The following is a 19,642-nucleotide window of genomic DNA, read 5'->3' as shown; positions in this document are numbered from 1 at the left end:
CCCTCCTGTAGTAGTAGGATGAGCTAGGTCAGCAAGGCCAGTCCCTGCAGATGGCTTTAAAATACCTTTGTGATTTGGTCTCTTTGCTTTCCCATCCTTTTCTCTAAGTGCCTATCACTATCATCCTTCACCACCCTGACAAGAGTCCAAGGTGAGAACAGCACAAATGAACAAGAGCATTTGTGATGCCTCCTGAGGGTGTTACTTATTAAATGAGGTAGGCAATGAACCAAATCTGACTTGTGAGCTACAAGGCAGGTTAGCACATTTACACAAAGATCATTCCATATATTATTTAACCCATTCGAATACATTGTTGTCTTTCGCTGTCCAGCAGAACTTGTGTGAAATGAATATAAACTCGCAAGTTAATACTGTCTGACTTTTATTTTCATATGTGCTAAGAGTCTCTAGGTTTCATTCCTTTGTTTGGATTGTAGCTTGTTTTCTGAGAACAACTAGAGAATATTTTTGAAGGGTGTGTGTGGAGGACGAGGAGGGAAGGGAATAAAAATGCATTGCTTTAGGGCTGCACATCTGTTTTAGGGACTCTGCTGGATCTCCACATTAACCATTGTCACGACTTATGGCATGTTTTAAAATTTCATTCTACACAGAGATGTTCTTACCAACTCAAAATATTACAATTAAACAGATTTCATTGTTAGGAGTTAGTTTCCTATCTTCATGACTGGCAAAATTATTTTTCTGCTCTATTAGCTAAGCAATGTGTATGACTCATAACAAGTGGTAACTCATTATTTTATTTCTTGTTCAAACAGATTGGCAATATCAAGTTGCTCAGGCCTTCCCACAAACAGAAGAGGAAGTGGAAGTGGACACACATGCCTTCAGCCACCGGTGGAAAAGGAGCTTGGATTCTCTCAAAGCTGTAGACTCAAACCGTGCAAGCGTGGGCCAAGACTCCCCAGAGCCCAGAGGCTTCACGGACCTGCTACTGGATGATGGGCAGGACAACACCACCCAGATTGAGGTAGGTAAATAACCTGGGTAACTGAAATGGATTGACGAATCTATTTTCTGTGAGGCACCCAGCTTCCATCTATGTATAGTCTCTACCTTCAGCTCAACTGAGAGCTTTATGATTTTTTATAAGGATCAATTTAACTCATTAATAAATAATTAGTTAATATTTAGTAATTCAGTAATCAATAATTATAACTATATTAAATAAGTAAATACATAGTAACTAAGCCATTTAATCACCCATGAGTTCATTTACTCATGAAATGGACAAACATTGGCTAGATGTGGTGATGACAGTGAGGAGACTCAAAGCAGAACAAGATACAGCACCTGCCTGCAAGGAAATCCCTGTGTAACAAGATGAGCTTTATGCTATGTGATATGTACAAGGATATATTCAAGCTGTAGTGTGGCATGGAGGAGGGAGATGACCTGCTTGGGATTGGGGGTGGGACATTGTCAAAGACTCTTGTCCTGGGAGTGGGCCTTTAGGCAGGGCCTTGGCAGATTGAGAGGAGTTCACCAGGTTGATATCCTGTCAGTAGTGAGAAAGATTGCTAGCAGAGTGAATTGCACCTGCAATGGCTAAATCTTAGAATGCTAGGGCACCCTGGAGAGTCTCATGGAGTGACCTCCTATCCCAGTTTACTGGTGGTGGAGTGTTTTTCTGGGGTATAGCATTTTCAGTCCTAAAAACAAGGCAGTTCTGGGCAAACTGGAATGGTCAGTCACTCTGTGACTATAAACAATTCTTTGTTATGGTTGGAGCTATGAAGTGGAAGGCAGAGGGTTGGAGATGGGTTTGAGGAGTATGGAAGTTTGCTGAGGACACATTTTAGGCAGACTGTTGGGTTGCCCAGAGGCCTCAAGGGTGGTATTGCATTGCTTAAATTTCCATAGTCCTTAGCATTGCAAATCATAAAACATGATCCTGTTAGTCTACTAGATCTAACGAAAACAAACAGGTCAATCTTATGGAAAAAAGCAAAACCACCCAAATGAGAATAGAAGCCATTTATTCAGTTTGCTCTAGAGAGAGTCAACTACCATCACTTCCCTCTGGCAGAAACTCAAAAGCAGGCAGGGGAGTGGGAAAGTTTCTCACTTAAAAAAGGAGAGAAGGATGGGGCACCAGGTTGGCTCAGTTGAATAAGCACCTCACTTTTGGTTTTGGCTCAGGTCATGATCTCAGGGTCCTGAAATCCAGCCCTCCTGTCAGGCTCTGAGCTCAGCACTCAGCGGGCAATCGGCTTAAAGATTCTCTCCCTCTGCTTCTTCCCCCACCGTGCACATGCACACACGTGTGTATGTGTGTGTGTGTGTGTGTGAGCTCTCTCTCTCTCTCAAGTAAATAAATACATCTTTAGAAAACAAGAATCTTCAGGTATGCTCTCCTTGGAAGTTGTTGGCACAGAGAAGCTGGAGATGGTCTAATTAGAGGCAGAGCATCTCACGTGATTGATTTGGGGAGCATATTTGGCTTTTACTGAGTTGGACCTAGGGACCAAATATAGGAAAGTCCTGCCCATTCTGGGCTGATTGCCGCTGAGGTTATGTTTTGGCTCCCTGGACTGGTAGAGGTTGGAGATCAGAGTTCTGTTGTCATTGGCCTGTCATTGGCCTGTCTGGCCATTGTCTGTTTGAATATTCTTTCTCAATCTGAAGGTTTAGTTCCTCTTTTCTCCCAAGTGACAGGTTTATACTTTTTCAGAATGAGACAAGATTCTTTTTTACTGCTCTGAAGTGCTCATTATTTAGGAAAAGAACTCAACTCCATGAAACAGACACTACATCGTTCTCCAAATAGTATCAAGGCATCATTTTGTTCCTGCATAGTAAGAGGAATCTTCAGAAGATCTGAAGCACAGGCCATTGGGATTCTGTGTATGTGAGAAGCCCAACAATTTTCAAAACCCCTCTCCATCCCCTTAGCTAGTATGTGACTCTGGTGGTCCCTGGCTGCCCTAGCCAGGTCCCTTAACGGGCAACAGAGGATGTGCCAGGAGCACAAGTCCTATAATATCTGTAAGAGGCTATTCTGACTCCTGCAGAGTGCCTGCTATTTTGGCAACAGTGTTGTTATAGCAACTTGAAGAGGGCAACCTAATTCTTCCCTGAGTACTCTTTAGCTGGGGTGCAGCATAAAGAAAGGAGATGAACAGAAGCAGAGGTGTTTACATCTCTGCCCAGGACTGATGGCTTACTGAGATTGAAAGGGGAGAACACACATTCCTAGAACTCTGTGCAATCTCTATGCAGGATGCTGAATTTTCCTCATCATTCATAAAATAGAAAATCCCTTTGCTCAGGGATGTATTAACAATCCTCAAAGTACAATCCCAGTTGTTATTATAGACATGATCTTGTTATTCAGCTAGTTTTTCTCTTTTTCTACCTTAACAGAGGAGATCACATAATGTCAGTGATTTTGAATCAGTTAAATTAAAGAGGAAGGATGGTGATGGTACAGGGAGCTCTGTGCTGGGTAACCCATTGGTGCTAAGATCTGCTAGGCACTGTATGGATATCATCTTGCCTGGCCCTTATGTCAGCGTAGTGAGGTTTGTGTCTCCAGGTTCACTGGGCAATCTCAGTAACTTCTACATGAGGCCAATTTCTTCCCTAAGCTCTTCCATTAATGAACAAAGGGGCTGGTATTTAAACCTAGGCCTGCCCAGCTCCCAAGATTTGTTCTTTCTACTTGATTTTGCTTCCTCTAATGTAAAGATAAGTAAATGACACTTTGCTTATGTAATGATTGTGGACCATGGCAATACCCGCATATTGATGTGAGAGTAACTCCAGAGTTTCAGTCTGGCTGGAAGGAGACTTCTCTTGAGGTTAGATTTCATAACAAGATGGCCACTTTTATTTGAAGAATTTATTTGTTCTGATGGGGTTCTGGGGATTGGTGGAGATTATTGGGGACTAAAGTCCCATAAGTCACTCTTTGGCACTACCTCTAGTTCTGAAAACAAAAGCCTACATCTGAAACTTCTCTGCAAAGTTTATTTATCCTGGCCCTTGAAATGGCATTTTTGAACATTGTTGTGTTTCTTTTGGGGAAAATATTTTTGCCTGATTGAGTTAAACAGAAATAAGGAAGAAAGGAACCAAATCGTTATAGAGTGGCTACTCTGTGCCGGGCATTGTGACAAGGTCTTTCTTATCTCTTAGGAATAAGCATTTTGATTTATATCACTTAATATAAGCAATGAGCATGAAAGATTATGTGTGCTTTTTCCTTTAGATGCTTCCAGGGTTGATGTCAAGAATCAGAATTATTTTGTCTCAGAGTCCTGACTATAGTGGTGGCTGTGAAAATAATTTGTATCCCAGTGAGATTTCAGCCACCCAGAATGGCATTCCTGTGTGCATGTGCTCTTCTGCTTCTGCCATTGTCTAGACTTGATACCCCACTTTCACCAAAGACAAAAACAAAAGACAATAGCATATTTACTATTTTGGCACAAATTCATTCAGACATAAACAAAGGCTGTTATTCTCTTAACTTGGTGACAGTATTTTTTCTGGCTCTACACAAGAACAGATAATGGAAGGACTGGAAAACTGAAAAATTCTTCCAGTTGAAGTTTCTTGTTGTTGTTGTCATTGCCTTCTTTTGTTTTTGTTTTAGTTTTGTTTTTTTAATATTCTTCTCATGAAGATGTAAAGATGTTTGAAAATGTTTGTATTTCCTGATGAATAAGTAGGGGCTCAATAGTTGGCAAATGCCTCTGTTGATCTGAATGTTGACTTATGCCAGACCTTTCTTTGTTCTTGTATTTTTTCTGTCCATGTGGACATGTAACCACTTGTAATTCCTTTAGGAATACAAGGGCTTCCAAGACTTTTATGTAAGGCTGAATCTCATTCATGATTCAGCCGTGTTCGAGCAGGTATCAGCGAACCCCATGACCCAGGACACATGCATGGATGAGTAGCACACGTACCTTCACCTTGTTGCCAACTGTTCCTTTCTTCATTGGCACAGAGCTCTTGCAGGATCAGTGGCACCTTATGGAAAGGGGAGAATCTGAGCAGCGTTTGGTGAAAATACTTGATCCTCATGAAGATCAGTTTCACCAGCTGACCACTCGTCACAGTGTCAGTAACTTACAGTTCTTTGCCTTAGGAATCTGTCACAAATTCCTTCCTAACACACTGAACCAAACATGGAGTTTCTGTCTCGTAGTCCCATGCGATATTTTGAGCTTCATTTTCCTTGTCTTGGGACAATGAAAATGTTTCTGAAAAGGATCGTCAACTGTGATTTTCTTTCTTCCTTTATTTTTATATTTATTTATTTATTTATTTATTTATTTATTTATTTATTTATTTATTTATTTTTATTTATTTTTTTGCTTTGATTCAAAAGCACCGGGATGACTTGAAGAAAGGAATATTTTCTAATAGTGTTTATGGGTCATATAAGTGTAGCTCCATGATCCAGACTGACTCAGAAATTGTGAGTGAGCCCAGTGCCTCTCAGGTGTTGCATATGTGGCCAGACAACAGGCCACACTGAGTTGTAGAGAGTTAGGCCACAAAGCAGATTTTGCTATTGATTTTGAAGATATAAATGTTCTGGAATATCTTAGATTAAATTGAGTTGCCTACCAACAACATGTCTTGTGGATTTCTCATTTGGTACCAAATTAAAAATTGCAGGCATACCCAGCAATTGTGTCATCTATGTTCACATTAAAGCTCTTATCTGAGGAGGGTATAATTGAGAATGGTCAGCAAATATGTGTGCTGAATATAGCTAAAATCCAGAAATCAACTGGTTTTCTTCTAAATGCTTATGTAAAAATTCTTTTGATTTTCTGCTATAGCGCATTTAAAATTGTGTCTGCATCTTATTTTTACAAATTTTGCAATACATTTCTTTAAAAAGTTAGCAATTGTTAATTGCTGCACATAAGGTTATTATATACACTCTAATATTTTATTGTAGTCCATAATTAAACCATTTACTTGAAAGGGAAGAAGTCACTAGCAAGTACTTAATCTAAAAGAGATTATGATTGCTTTGATGATTATTTCACAGAGAAAAAGACATTCTGTAATGCCCCACGAGGGCAGAATCTTTCTGGTATGTTTGCAGCATAGAGAATACATCAGAATATTCTTAGGTAATGAAAATCTTATTGCTTGTGTGTCTCAAGTCTAAGTAAGCTTTCTCAATTTCAGAGACCTGACAATCAAAATAATGAATATGAATATAGGGCAGTAATAAGACACTCATCCCATTTCACAGAAATAGAGTAATGAAAATTAGCAAAATATTGCCATCCTGATTCTTTCTTCGGGCCACTGTTCTGCTCAGTGAACCATAGAGGATAATACTTACATATGAGAATAATGTGATAGTGCAGATTTTTGACATTTTCCAAAAGAAAGAAGAGTACCACTTGATAGTGAATAGTTCTGCTACTATATTTATTATGAATGTGTAAAGCTGGTGTAGATTTCTTTTAATGAAGCTTTTCCATTTTAGGAGATCTTAATCTTGCAGAGAGACTTCAGTATGGGGTTTGCAAAATCAGAAAGCCGTGTGAAGGGAGTGCTAAGATTAATTTTGGAGAAGCACACTCGTTTGACTCAAGAGTGAATTAAAATTTCCCAAATGCAATGTAGGTGTCAGATTTCGTTCCACAGAAGATGAGAAAGCAAGCATGGTGAGGGTATGTGATTGAAAAGGAGAAGATCCGCCTAAGTTAATCAGCACCCACAGGAAGACTCTTATTCTGTAGAAAGCCAGGATTAATGTAGAGACAAGGTGTCATCTGAACCAAGTGAGGAAGAGAGAGTTAGAGGGTAGCCAAGCATTAAGGTATTTCTAGACAGAGAGTTTTACACAGATAGGCAGGGGCAAGGCTTTAAACTCCCTCTTAGACTATGTGTTCTGATCTGTTCAGGCTGTTATAGCAAAACTGCCATAGACCGGGGAGCTTACACAACAAACATTTCTTTCTCATGGTCCTACAGTCTGGAAAGTCCAAAATCAAGCTGCTGGCAGGTTTGGTGTCTGATGGGAGCCCACTTCCTGGTTCATGGAAGACTGTCTTTCTGCTGTGTCTTCACATGGCTGAAAGGGTTAGAAAGCTCTCTGAGGTCTCTTTTATAAAGGCACTAATCCCATTCATTCATGAGGACTCCACCTTCATAACCTAATCAGCTCCCAACAGCCACACCTCCACATGCCATCACTTGAGGACTAGGTTCAACATAGGAATTTTGAGGGGACACAAATGTTCAATCCATAACACTATGCTAAGGTATTTGAAATTGATCAGAAAGGTACTTGGAAGCTACTGAAAGATTTTAAATAGATTAATAAGCAGGATTGCATTGGTGCTCCTAAAATACTGCTTTGAAGGGTTGAGTGGGGGGAACTGCATCCAAAAGCCCAAATCCGAGGGATGGAAAGATGTATTAAATTTTGATAAGAATTGTTGTCAGGTAAAATGAAATAGTGGTTAGAGGAACATTATGGATGAACCTAAGAATTTCAGAAATACTCAGATTTCTACTCATTAACTTCTATCGGCCACTGTGACTGAAGCCTTGCCCCATCTTCTGGTGCTTGCTTGATGCTGAGAGTCAGTTGTGGCCACCCGTCATTTCCTTCCCTGCAGAGTGACCTCTTACACCCTTGATCCCTCCTATCTCATATGGGTTGGGAACTGGCCTCATGACTCCAATTCCGGATTGCCAAAGGTTATATATGTTAACTGACAACAAAATCTTTTTTTTTTTTTTTCAAAATCTATTTTAACTCCTTCTGTTTTGGTAATTGGTAAAACACTTAGTTTTAGATTTCTGATTTAATCCCATTCAGTTTCTTCCAGAATATTGATGATAACTTTTAGTCTTCAAAGAAGAAAATGCCAGGTGATAGTAAATCCGGCAGAACCTACCTGCAATTACTGCTCATCCTCGAAAAGAATAATAAGGATTAAAATAGAGTATCATATATCTTTCTCAATTTTAGATTAGTCTTAGCTTGACATGCCAGCTCTTTTTTGAAGCAAAAATGGAAAAAGATCCATAGCTGTCCTTCACAGAGTTCCATAAAGAATAACTGAATTATCTGTATGACGCTTCACTGTTAGCTAATTGAGTTTACTAGCAGTAATGGTGTGGAAATCGTCTTCAGAGTGATACATACTGGTTGTAAAATTAAGTGTGTTAGTCATAGAATTTATTTTCAGAGCAAGAACTATATTTTAGAGTGAATAATATTCTTGTGTTCTTCACGTACAAAGAGAAATACCATATTTAAGTTCTCCCTGCCAGATCCCTCTGATTAATTGTAAGAATATTGCACAGAGTTTTTCCTACCTTAATTTCCTACCCATTCATGAAGACCCTGTTATATTTTCTGCCCTTCTTTGTATTAACTAGGGCTTCGAGCAAAAACTCCTAATAGAGCAGGTAACTGATAATAATTTGAATTTTTATTGTATCATCTTGCAATCTTATTTTTCTTCTTTGTCCAGACCAACTTCCAATGGGACATTTAAAGCACACTGTTATGAAAATTGTTATTCTCTCTATAAAAAATTATAGTATTGCCTAATGTCCTAGGTCTAGATGTTTATCTAGATTGATATTTTCAAATCATGCTGAAAAAACAGATTCATTGTTTTGGTAGTCCAGAATGTGTACAGTATGTATATGCTGAGCAAAGGGCTCAGGGTGAAGGGGCAAGTGGCCACTAAGTCTGGGCTGGAATTCAGGAGCAAAAAAAGCCAGCAGGTGCTTGAGTTCCCTGTTCTCTGGGCAGCTCATGGGAAGGTGTCCAGCCTCTGGACAGCGCTCCAGGCAGGGCTGTGTCTCATTCGGTTTTCCTCTTTATTGGACAAACATGAGAGTGGTATTGCACAGGGGAAATAAATACTCAGGGACCAGAGTGCCTCGGTGGCTCAGTTGGTTAAGCCTCTGCTTAGGTCATGATCTCAGGGTCTCGGGATGGAGTCCCTGCTCAGTGGGGAGTCTGCTTCTCCCTCTGCCCCTTTCCCTACTCATGCTCACTCTCTCTCTCTCACTCACGTTCTCTCTCTCTCTCTCTGTCAATTAAGTAAATAAAATCTTTAAAAAAATACTCAAGGATCAAGTACAAGCATTCATGCTTACCTGCCAGCCCTTTAAAAGGAGGGGCCAGCACCTGGGCTCTGGTTACCAGGTGCCACAGAAAATGGAGTTCCTGCTGACCCCATCTCCTTGTGGGGTGCATAACCTTTATCCTCAGATACGTAGTTTCTGGACAACAGAGAGACAGCTTCTAGGGTCATTCACTGGATAGCCCCATTCTATATTAATGGCTTATGCCTTAAGACTCTTTTCTTTTTCTGTAATTTTTTTTCAGAATCATAAACAGAGTAATAAAGTGATTGTAGCTCAAAGACTAAATAGGTCCTAGTTGGCACAGGCATGTCAATAGCATGATTTTTATTACTATATCTGGGAGAGTATTGGGGCCACTGCTTATGCCCATGAAGATTTGTAGCATAATGAATCTGCCAACTCTTATGATGCAACCTTACTTAATTTTTAGAGATACTAATAGGAGTTGAGTACACTAAATCACACTGAGTCTTTGCCATTTATTCTGTCTAACAAATTAATGTGCCCTCTGTAATGTAGCACCAATACATTGGGTAAATAAAGACTACAGGCCTCTGATAAACAGTGATGTTCTAAAATTTTATGTGACACCCATAAGTTTCTGTGTACCTTTGTCACAGATATCTCATGGGTCTTTGCCAAATATGTAACTTAGATGGAAACATCATTAGATCCATACATTATAGCTAAGTTGCCCATTACAAATACAGGAGACAACGAAACTTTTCTCACGATTTAAACTTAAGATATGAAAAATTGCAGTTTGATTTTTAAGCAATGATGTGTAATATACTTTTGCTAAGTGTTCAGGAGACTTTCATTTCACCTTGTATTTCTGAAGCAGTTTTAAGGCAGATAAGGGTCTCTTTATAACAAAGCATGCATATGTATATTCATAGTCATTGCTTTTGCATCTGTCATAAAGAGGTTTGGTAATGTGGCACTCTATACTCTATTAAGGAGGGCAACAAATATATGAAGGTCCTTTTAAGGAAGGGTGGTTAACATTCAGAATGAAAAGAAACTGTCTTAATTTTCTTCTTGTATATCCCTGAAAGTAAACCTTTCTGTTCATGCCCCAGCAATGCATAGACGTCTGAATCTGTCCAGAAACAAGAGAGGGATTGAACTCCGTAGCCCTTGGGGACAGTCGTTTTGAGCTATTTTCTATATGGTATTTCAATCCTGAGCTCTTAAGCTGAAATAATAGTTTGGACTCCATGGCACTGAATTGAATGAATGGATTAAACACTGCTGAAATTACTTCTCTTTTACAAGTAATTTCTAGCTCTTTTGTAAATCTCATATATTTATGTATTATACCCAATCTCCAGCTCAAAGAACAGAGCTACAGAAAACACTAATATTCACCTTTTAGACAATACCTCTATCTATATTATTTTGGATTCGCTGTACCAATCCCACTTGTGACCAAAGGTATTTGAAAGAAAAATTTACAAATCAAAATTCTGTTTAAATTAAAAAAATTCACTTATTCATAGCAGATTTTATTAAGGAGGTCTTTAGGTACTTCCCAAACTCAAAGCATTTCATCTGGTGATGGGATTTTCTGCCTTAAAAAAGCATGCTAGTAATGCTTCCTAGCCTTTTATGGTTTCATGAATTCTAGGCTGGAAAACTTTATAATTTTCAAAGATAAATGCAAGAATTTGTGATTGTCAGATTTTTTTTTCTTTAAGGAAATTTTGTTATAATGTTCTACAATTATCTTAGGTTAGACTTTGCACAGTGTTCATAACTGAATGCCAATTTTTACTTGTTCTGTCAAAACTACTAAAGAGTAATAAATCATTTAAAATTTCATGGTCTGGGAATGTTTACAAAGAACACTAACAAACCTTCCCAAAGAACTTAAAAAGACAGTGAATTGGTTCATTATAAATAGTATTATAAAATGACCCATTATTTTAAAAATAAGGTATAAATAATTATTCTCCTTAAATACCAATTGAACAAGTGACTTGTTATCTTTCTCTGTCCAGTGAGTAATCAGATGTCTCTATGATTTTTATAAGTGAACAGAATTCATCTCTACCTAAATAGAAGGGTGTCATATTCAAATAGGAAAAATGAAATCCAAAGAATGAGAAAACAATTTTATGAATAAATATAGAAATGTGCCACATCAAAATAATAATTATCATTAGAAATTTTTTTTCACATTACTAACTGGATCTGGTGATAGTAAAGTTGTCTCTAAAGGTAAACAAAATATTTAGACAAGTCTTTGTATATACATTGTTCCTCAAAAACCTTATGGAAAGTAGTATTTTCCCCTAGAAACCTAAGGAAATGGGCAGCCCGGGTGGCTCAGCAGTTTAGTGCAGCCTTCAGCCCAGGGCCTGATCCTGAAGACCCAGGATGTAGTCGTCCCACATCAGGCTCCCTGCATGGAGCCTGCTTCTCCCTCTGCCTGTGTCTCTGCCTCTCTCTCTCTCTTTCTCTCTCTCTTTCTCTCTCTCTGTCTCTCAAGAATAAATAAATAAAATATTAAAAAAAAGAAACTTAAGGAAATGATCTGTATATTCAAAAGCCCTCCCTTCCCTCCTGCCAACAGCCCATCTGACATGAGCCTGTTTACAGAAGACTTCAGAAGGTCCACAAAGAACTGAACTGGAAATCACAATCACTTTTGCCATGATAGTTAAAATGTTATTTTGCCTTACTGAAGAGGTTTGCTTGGTCTGAGCAGATTTAGAATGTATTTGACATGCTTTGTTCAAGCATTTTTGTTGCTGAACAGTTGTAATGGCCACTTGAAGGATTTTTTTTTTTTAATTTTGCTTTGTAAAGGCTTATGTCTTACTTTGTTAATAAAGAGAGAATGTGATATATTCCACATACAACCAGTCATTTGCATAAAAGAACAAAATAAAAAATTCCTGCATTTTTATGTTCTTAAGAAAAATGTTTAATCATCTTCAAAGGGAATTATTTTTTTTAAGTTGGTGAGCACTTGTGAATGCAAATTAGAATAAATGGTAAATGACTGTGGGACTGTCCTTCCTGGTTTCCTATTGACTTTTTAAATGTTGGTAATAAAGAATCTGGAAAGAGGAAATGATTTCCTGCTTTGAAACAGTCCCTGAAACAAAGCAATGAGCAACTTGACAGCGTGGAAGCAGAATCTGGGACAAACATTAATTTTCTTACTTTGTTCCTTTTTATTCTAGCAGTGCTTTCTACCTCGTGATCTCCTGTCTGCTCAATATCCACTACGCCAATGTATCATTGTCTTTCTTTGGTCTGCAGTTGCAAAATTAAATTGAAGAATTTGGCATTGTATATAGTAACTTAAAAAATCCATATGTGTAGGCAAGGTTGCTTTATACTAGAGACTTTATCTTTCAGAGCCTGTAAATGTTAATTTCGGAAATTTGTAAAAATATGTTTATATGTCTTATCTATGCATATTTGTGTGTATATGTATTGTATATAAGTACATGTACACACGTGTATTCATCATTCCTAATCATGGTAAACATAAATTACTTCTGTGGGAGAAAATTAATGGTGGCTTAAATAGCTCCCTTCTACCTTAACACTACTTAGTTTATACTTGAATTAAGTGTCTTCTTTTCCTGGGCAATACAACAGCCCCCCTTTTTTTTTTTCATGGGGACAAGAAATATTAAACAGCTATCTGGAGGACTGGCCAACACTCTCTTTTGCTTCAGTGAATGCTTTTTAGATTATGACTCTGGAAGATGAGAGACAGCACAAGGAATCAAAGCATAATGAATTTTTCTAAATAATGGGCATCAGAAATTATTAAAAATGGAAAGGAGATATGATGGTGGGCTTAGGATAATGGAGCAGCTCCAATGGGGTTCTCCAGTTCTCTCTTCCCTCATGGGCCCCTTTCAGCACATATACATAGACGCCTATGATGTTTGTTTCCTGGTCTGTTTCGATCACTGTCATCCCTCTCCTTCCTTAGTGGCAAATTTGCCATCTCCACCAAGTATTCCTCTTGACTAGAAACTCACTTACTACTGACAACTTGTGTAATCTAAATCTATCCTCCCGTGTCTCCATTACTGCAAGGCCATGGGAGCGATAGAAAGTAAGTTCCCTTCTAGAGGAAGTGAAAGGACCTCTCTATTTAAAGCAAGGTTTGGCAAATAAAACTCTGGATATTTCTCCAAACCATAAGCCCATGAAATGACCAGACTATTTCAAAAGACCCAACCCAAGGAAGTCTAACTCAGATGACAAACTCTATAGAAGAGGAGACAAGACTGAATATTTTGTTCGTGTCCATAAAGCATTCACTGATCTGAAGAAGATTTTATTAGACGCAGGAAGTGGTATTTAAGTGAGGGTTAAACATAAAACCCAGAAAAGATAGAAAGACTTTCCTTATTTTTTTCACCAAGAAAACCAAGACTTGCCTTGTGGCTTGGACTGCAAGTAAAACAGAATGTGACAAGGACTAAGACTAGAGTACCAGCAAAAGCCCGATATTTATGTTGGCCATTTCCACATTAAAATGGTGGTGAAGGGGATATGCAATTACAGCTTGTCCACTGGGATTCCTTGTGTAGCAGTAAATTTGTTTTTACTGAAATGGCCTGAGTACTGTTTTCTTTTGCAGAAGAAGAGAGGAAGAAAGAGGGAAAGAAAGGCAGTTACAGAGGTGCAGAGAAAGTGTGTATCCCGTGGCCATGGTGGGAGCCCATCTGTCCTCAGGCACAGGCAGGGGAACATATCCTCAAGTACCTGTTTAGAAATGTCACTTGTTTCCTCTGGAGCCCCCCATCTACTTGTGTTGATGGAAACTCCTGTTACCTACACAGATTTTCTTCCCTTGGTACTGAAGCTGTATTTTTGAGGGATTTCAGATTTGAATCTGTCCACATCCAAAATCATAGTATGAGACAGCAGCGCTGGTATTGCAGGGTCAGTCCTTAGAGTTACAGCGTTCTGGAGTCTAGCAAACTGATGCCACCAGCAACCCTCAAAGGCAAGGAAGCCCTTGCAGGAAAAGTATCCTCCTAGCTTGAGAAAGCTGCTGCAGCTTCTGTTCTTTTGTTATTTTGCTTCTAATGGGACTGTTTTTATCCACTTTGTTGGATTTCTATCCGCTTCCCCTCTCAAACAACCACAAATTGGAATGCTGCAAAAACACACATTCCTGAAGACAGAGACAGAGAAACAGAGACAGAGCACAAGATGCGCTTTATTGCTTTCTGTCCATGCCACTGATAATAGAAAACCCTAACACACTGCTGTGAATTTTTTCCTGTCCTGAAGGCTAACAGGGCTTTTTCACTTGACAGGAGACATCAATAGTGCCTCTGGATAGGCAGAGGCCACTGGGCATCTGACTAGAAAAAAGGGAGGTAAGGCTCATCAAAACACTGGACCCTTCCAGGGTTGTGCTCCCACTTACTCCTTGGTGAATCATCCATGGCCCTAGGCTTCCTTTTTTTTTTTTTTAATTTATTTTAATTTTTATTTATTTATGATAGTCACACACAGAGAGAGAGAGAGGCAGAGACATAGGCAGAAGGAGAAGCAGGCTCCATGCACCGGGAGCCCGACGTGGGATTCGATCCCGGGTCTCCAGGATCGCGCCCTGGGCCAAAGGCAGGCGCCAAACCGCTGCGCCACCCAGGGATCCCGGCCCTAGGCTTCCTTTCATAGGGTAGTCCATGTCATAACTTCCTGTAGGGAATCGGAAGACAGATTTCCAAGTTCCCCTGTGATGTGATCAATCTGGAGTTTCTCTTTCCATTTGCTTGATGGATTTTGTATCTGCCTACTTTGAACATGAAGTAATCGAATTACATTGTTGAAATGTCTGTATAAACCACTCTATTGGTTTGATTACTCCCTTTCGTTCACACAGATTTCCTCCAAAGAGAATTCCATATAGTAAAGCTTTCACTTCCTAAATTACTAACACACTCCAAGTTTGTTTTCCTGTGATTTTACTAAAGTTGCCTTGCTTGGGTTCTGAGTGTTCTGATTCGTGAGTCCCATATTTAAAGATAATCACTGGATTTACATACAGTTGGCAGGTTCTGGTCCTTGGGGTCATGCCAGTAATAGTTTAAAAAAAAAAATCAAAGCATGATTTACTGCAAAGAAATTTCTTCCTGGGTGTAGGAAAATGATGCGACATGGGGACTATAGCAGACCAGAACAAGAACACTCAGCTAATGAGGTGGCAGATACCCAGTAGCAGCAGACTGGGGCCATGTGGGAACATCGGCACAGGATGGCAGATCTTTTAGATTCTCAAGAGATATCAAAACACTTAAATCTTGGCTATTCTCTCATTGTTTTTCTTAATCCCATGTGGATTAATACAAAGATGTCAAAATAAAATATGTCCACATGGCCCATCTATCCAGTGGTCCTGTTGCTAGTGCGTACCAAACAAATGACTAATTAGATTTTTAAATGACACAGACTTACCATGTTGTCTCTCAGAAGGCATCCTCCAGCTGCCCTCACGTGTGTCTCATAGGCCGAGACGTTATGCTGAGTTGAATTCTGTGTCAAAAATAGTATGATTCTAGATTATGTATTCCAGACTTCTTCTATCTTCCTTTTCCTCTACACTTATTTTATGTAAATACAATCCAAGAGGACAGCTCCCTACTGCTTCCATTGGAAACAAGTTATTGAAAACAAGGAGTAGAGGACAGTGTTAAGGGTCTCACCTTTAATGTTTATTTTGAAGGGAATTTCTAAGATTATTTTCTTGTTCCTTAAAAATATTATAGTGTATCAAATCACTGTCATGAGAAATATCTGGCTTGTTTATGATTGATTCAATATTCTGTTTCAAAAACATTTAGACATAATGAGAACAACTTCTACATACTCTATTAATTACATATAAATATTGTTTTTAAGCAATGACATTTCTTCAAATAAACATTTTATTGTTTCCCTTAGAAGACTGAGACATTCTTAGAATCACCAGTAAAACAAATTTTGAAAATCAAAGTGATTTGAGACATTGGCAAAAGGTTCAACTTTTAATAAGACAGAAGTGTGGTCTGGTTTATATCTCTAATCAGCTTACTAAAAATAATAAAGAACAAATGGATTAAACTGTACAATCATATGATTACCATTTATTCAGTACTGTTGAATATATATATTATATATATATAATAGCCATAAACATTTGTCTTTTTTTTAAGATTTATTTATTTATTTATGATAGACATAGAGAGAGAGAGAGAGGCAGAGACACAGGAGGAGGGAGAAGCAGGCTCCATGCCAGGAGCCGGACGTGGGACCCGATCCCGGGACTCCAGGATCGCACCCTGGGCCAAAGGCAGGCGCCAAACCGCTGAGCCACCCAGGGATCCCCACATTTGTCTTTTTAAAAGATTTTATTTATTTATCTGAGAAAGAGTGAGTGAGAGTGAGAAGATAAGCAGGGGGAGCAGCAGAGGGAGAGGGAGAAGCAGGCTCCCTGCTAGCAGGGAGCCCAGTGCGGGGCTCCATCCCAGGACCCTAGGATCATGACCTAAGACAGCCTCTTGACCAACTGAGCCACCCAGGCACCCCAGCCATAAACATTTCTAATTTGCACATAGACTTGAAAAGAAAAGAGTAAAACTCAACCAAATAACTGTTTTGGGAGCAAACTTTTAGCCTGAGAACTTTGTATTTCTTTTAAATTTTATAACAGCTTCTGTAGGTATAAGTGGTACTTTACACAAATACACACTTTAGAAATATAATGAAATAACTGGGTTCAGCCTAGATTATTGGCAGAACCAAGATAAGAACTCACATCGCCTTCTTCTGGCTCCTGATGCCAGCCACCCCTTTCCTATGTACCATCACATTGCAGCTTTGTCTCTTGATTCCTGGTGCCTGATACTTAGTGCTATGGACTAAATTGTGTCTCCTTGCACCCAAAGTTGTGTGTTGGAGCCCTAATCCCCAATATGACTGTACTTGGAGATGGGGTAATTAAGGTTAAATGAGGGTGGAATCTTAGTCTGATAGTATTGTTGGCCTTATAAGAAAAGGGAGAGAGCATGCCAACTGAGGAAAGTTGTCCTCCTATATGAGGACACAGTGGGTAGGTGGCAGTTGGCAAACCAGAGAGAAGGTTCTCATCAGAACAAAATCATGCTGTCACCCTCATCTCAGACTTCCAGCCTCTGGAGTCTTGAGAAAATAAACACCTGTTATTTAAGCCATTGTCTGTGGTATGTAGTTATGGCAGCCCAAGTAGAACAAGACACCTGGTATATGTGGAAGAAATACCATATTACATGACACGTCATAGAAGATGTCCTCAAGAAGTTTCCAGTATTTGAACAACTAACCTTCTGATTTGAACTTGGCTACTTTTTTACTAAGGAGAATCCTAACTCCTTTTCTGTTATGTGACAGGCTGCACAGATCCTCACATTACATCTTCTTTCCACCTGTTTCCTCACCAGATGTTTCTTAGTGAAAGCATGATAGTTTCTCTTGTGAAGAAAGGTAGCCACTTTAATTTGCCAAACTCCGCTTTGTCTTCTTCATTCATATAGATTTCCTGTTTGTGGTACTGGGGAGATTCCCTAACTTCTTTTTTTGTATGTATCTTTCCATTCACGGTTTTATTTTCTTAATTGTCTGAATGTTTTGGTTAATGGTCTGAATATTTTGGTTTCAGAAATGGAATTGTATGGCTACTTCCTCACCCCTCCCACATTTTCCATGTGTGTACGGGACCACTCACAACTGCATGCATCCTTCAATAAACATTAATGTCTGGTGAGAAAATTAAACCTTAGTTAATGATGCTTTTCTTCTTGTATCCTTGATAACCCTATCTTGAATAAGGTGTTACAGAGGTACCTGGATGGTTTAGTTGGTTAAGTGTTTGATTCTTGGCTTTGGCTTAGGTCATGCTCTCAGAGTTGTGGGATAGAGCCCAGAACTGGGCTCCACACTCAGTGGCAAATCAGCTTGAGACCCTCTCTCCCTTTCCCACTTCCCCTCCCTCTGCTCTCTCTGTTTCTCTCTAAAATAAGTAAATAAATCTTAAAAAGAAATAAGAAGAAGCTGCATATGGTAATTAGTGTCCTAAGAGTTTGACCTAAATAAAATGAATACAAGCCAGAGATAAGATATAGAAAGGAAAGGTGGTAATTACAAAAAAAAAAAAAAAAACTAGAGCTTTTTTATCAAGTTCAGATTGATTTCAGGTTATTTCCTATCGAAAGAGCAAATTGTTTATTTAGTTACCAATTACCTCAAGAAGTATTTTTTAATATAGCTGAACTAAATGAAGTTTAAATATAGTTAATGATAGATAAAATAATCTGAGGTATGAATCTTATCTATAACATCCCCAATAGCCCTTGCTCAAGTCTTCCAATGGGAATTTTACCCTGTCTTAAGAAAGAAACTTTTATTTTTGACATCTTAATTTATTAAAGTGGTTTTTCATCTTTAGCCAACACTGTTTTATCCCTAACACATTCACTCACGTATCTTCACTCTGACCTCTACATGCAGTAAGGCCATTTCTTTGTTATCCAGGGTTCTTTTCCCTATTCATTTCTCACATGACTTGACCTACAAACCTCAGTCATTTAGATCTTTCTCTTCTGGCCACATTTTATTTATTTGATGTATTAAAATGCTAAAATCACAATTATACTCAGCAAGAATTCATCACACAACTATTGTGTATCAAGTAGCAGACTAGCAACTGTGCCTTAAATTATTATTGGGTAAATAGTATAAATGTATTTATACTCTACAGATTTATTTATTGATTGATGTTTAGGAATTCAGAATACACTTTTTATAAAATAAAAGGTTAGGTTTATTCATCCATTAAAAAAATATTCTTTCAACAAATATTTAATCAGTGTTAGCTGCTAGTATTTTTTAGTAAATAAAGCAGAAATGAGCCATGCCTTCTTAGAGCTTCCAGTCTAGTGGGGTAAAGTAATAAATAAGTTGAGAGTCATAAATATGAAGGAACAAAGTGGGTGCAGAGATAAGAGTTATTTGTTGGGAGTGAAGGCCTTCTAAGATAAGATAATTGGAGAAAACATCTCCAAAGGAGTGAAATTTTTAAAAACATTTTATTTATTTATTCATGAGACAGAGAGAGAGAGAGACAGAGACAGAGACACAGGCAGAGAGAAGCAGGCTCCATGCAGGGAGCCTGATGTGGGACTCGATCTTGGAACTCCAGGATCACAACCTGGGCTGAAGGCAGGCGCTCAACCACTGAGCCACCCAGGTGTCCCCAGAGGGGTGAAATTTATGTTGAGACATCAATGATGGAGCTAGCAGTATAGAATATTCAGGGTAGAGAAAGCAGCGTTTTGAGAAGGTGGTGAGCAAGTAGGAGGTAGACCGATTCCAGGACCTGATGGAAGGCCATGATGCCAAGTTGGGCAGAGAGAGAGTGTCACAAGAAGAAAGGAGCATGAGGCTGGAAGTAGAGCTCATTGAAAGTCATGTGAAGTAGCTTGCTTTTCTTTGGGGCCTAATATACTGCCTGGGT

The 19,642-nt window shown here is 38.8% G+C and overlaps 1 protein-coding gene across 3 annotated transcripts in view; it reads left to right on the top strand.

The window, feature by feature from the left end:
- Positions 1-19,642, top strand: part of PLXDC2 (plexin domain containing 2) — a 510,688-nt gene that overhangs the window by 225,703 nt on the left and 265,343 nt on the right. For all 3 annotated transcript variants that reach the window (XM_072825456.1, XM_072825454.1, XM_072825455.1), the window contains one exon: positions 783-994. In XM_072825456.1, coding sequence (XP_072681557.1) covers positions 783-994 — 212 coding nt within the window. The remainder of the gene's footprint in view (positions 1-782; positions 995-19,642) is intronic.

Source organism: Canis lupus, chromosome 5 (assembly GCF_048164855.1).
Source record: "Canis lupus baileyi chromosome 5, mCanLup2.hap1, whole genome shotgun sequence".
NCBI lineage: Eukaryota > Metazoa > Chordata > Mammalia > Carnivora > Canidae > Canis > Canis lupus.
The sequence above is the reverse complement of the archived record's forward strand: the minus strand, read 5'-3'. Positions and strand labels throughout refer to the sequence as shown.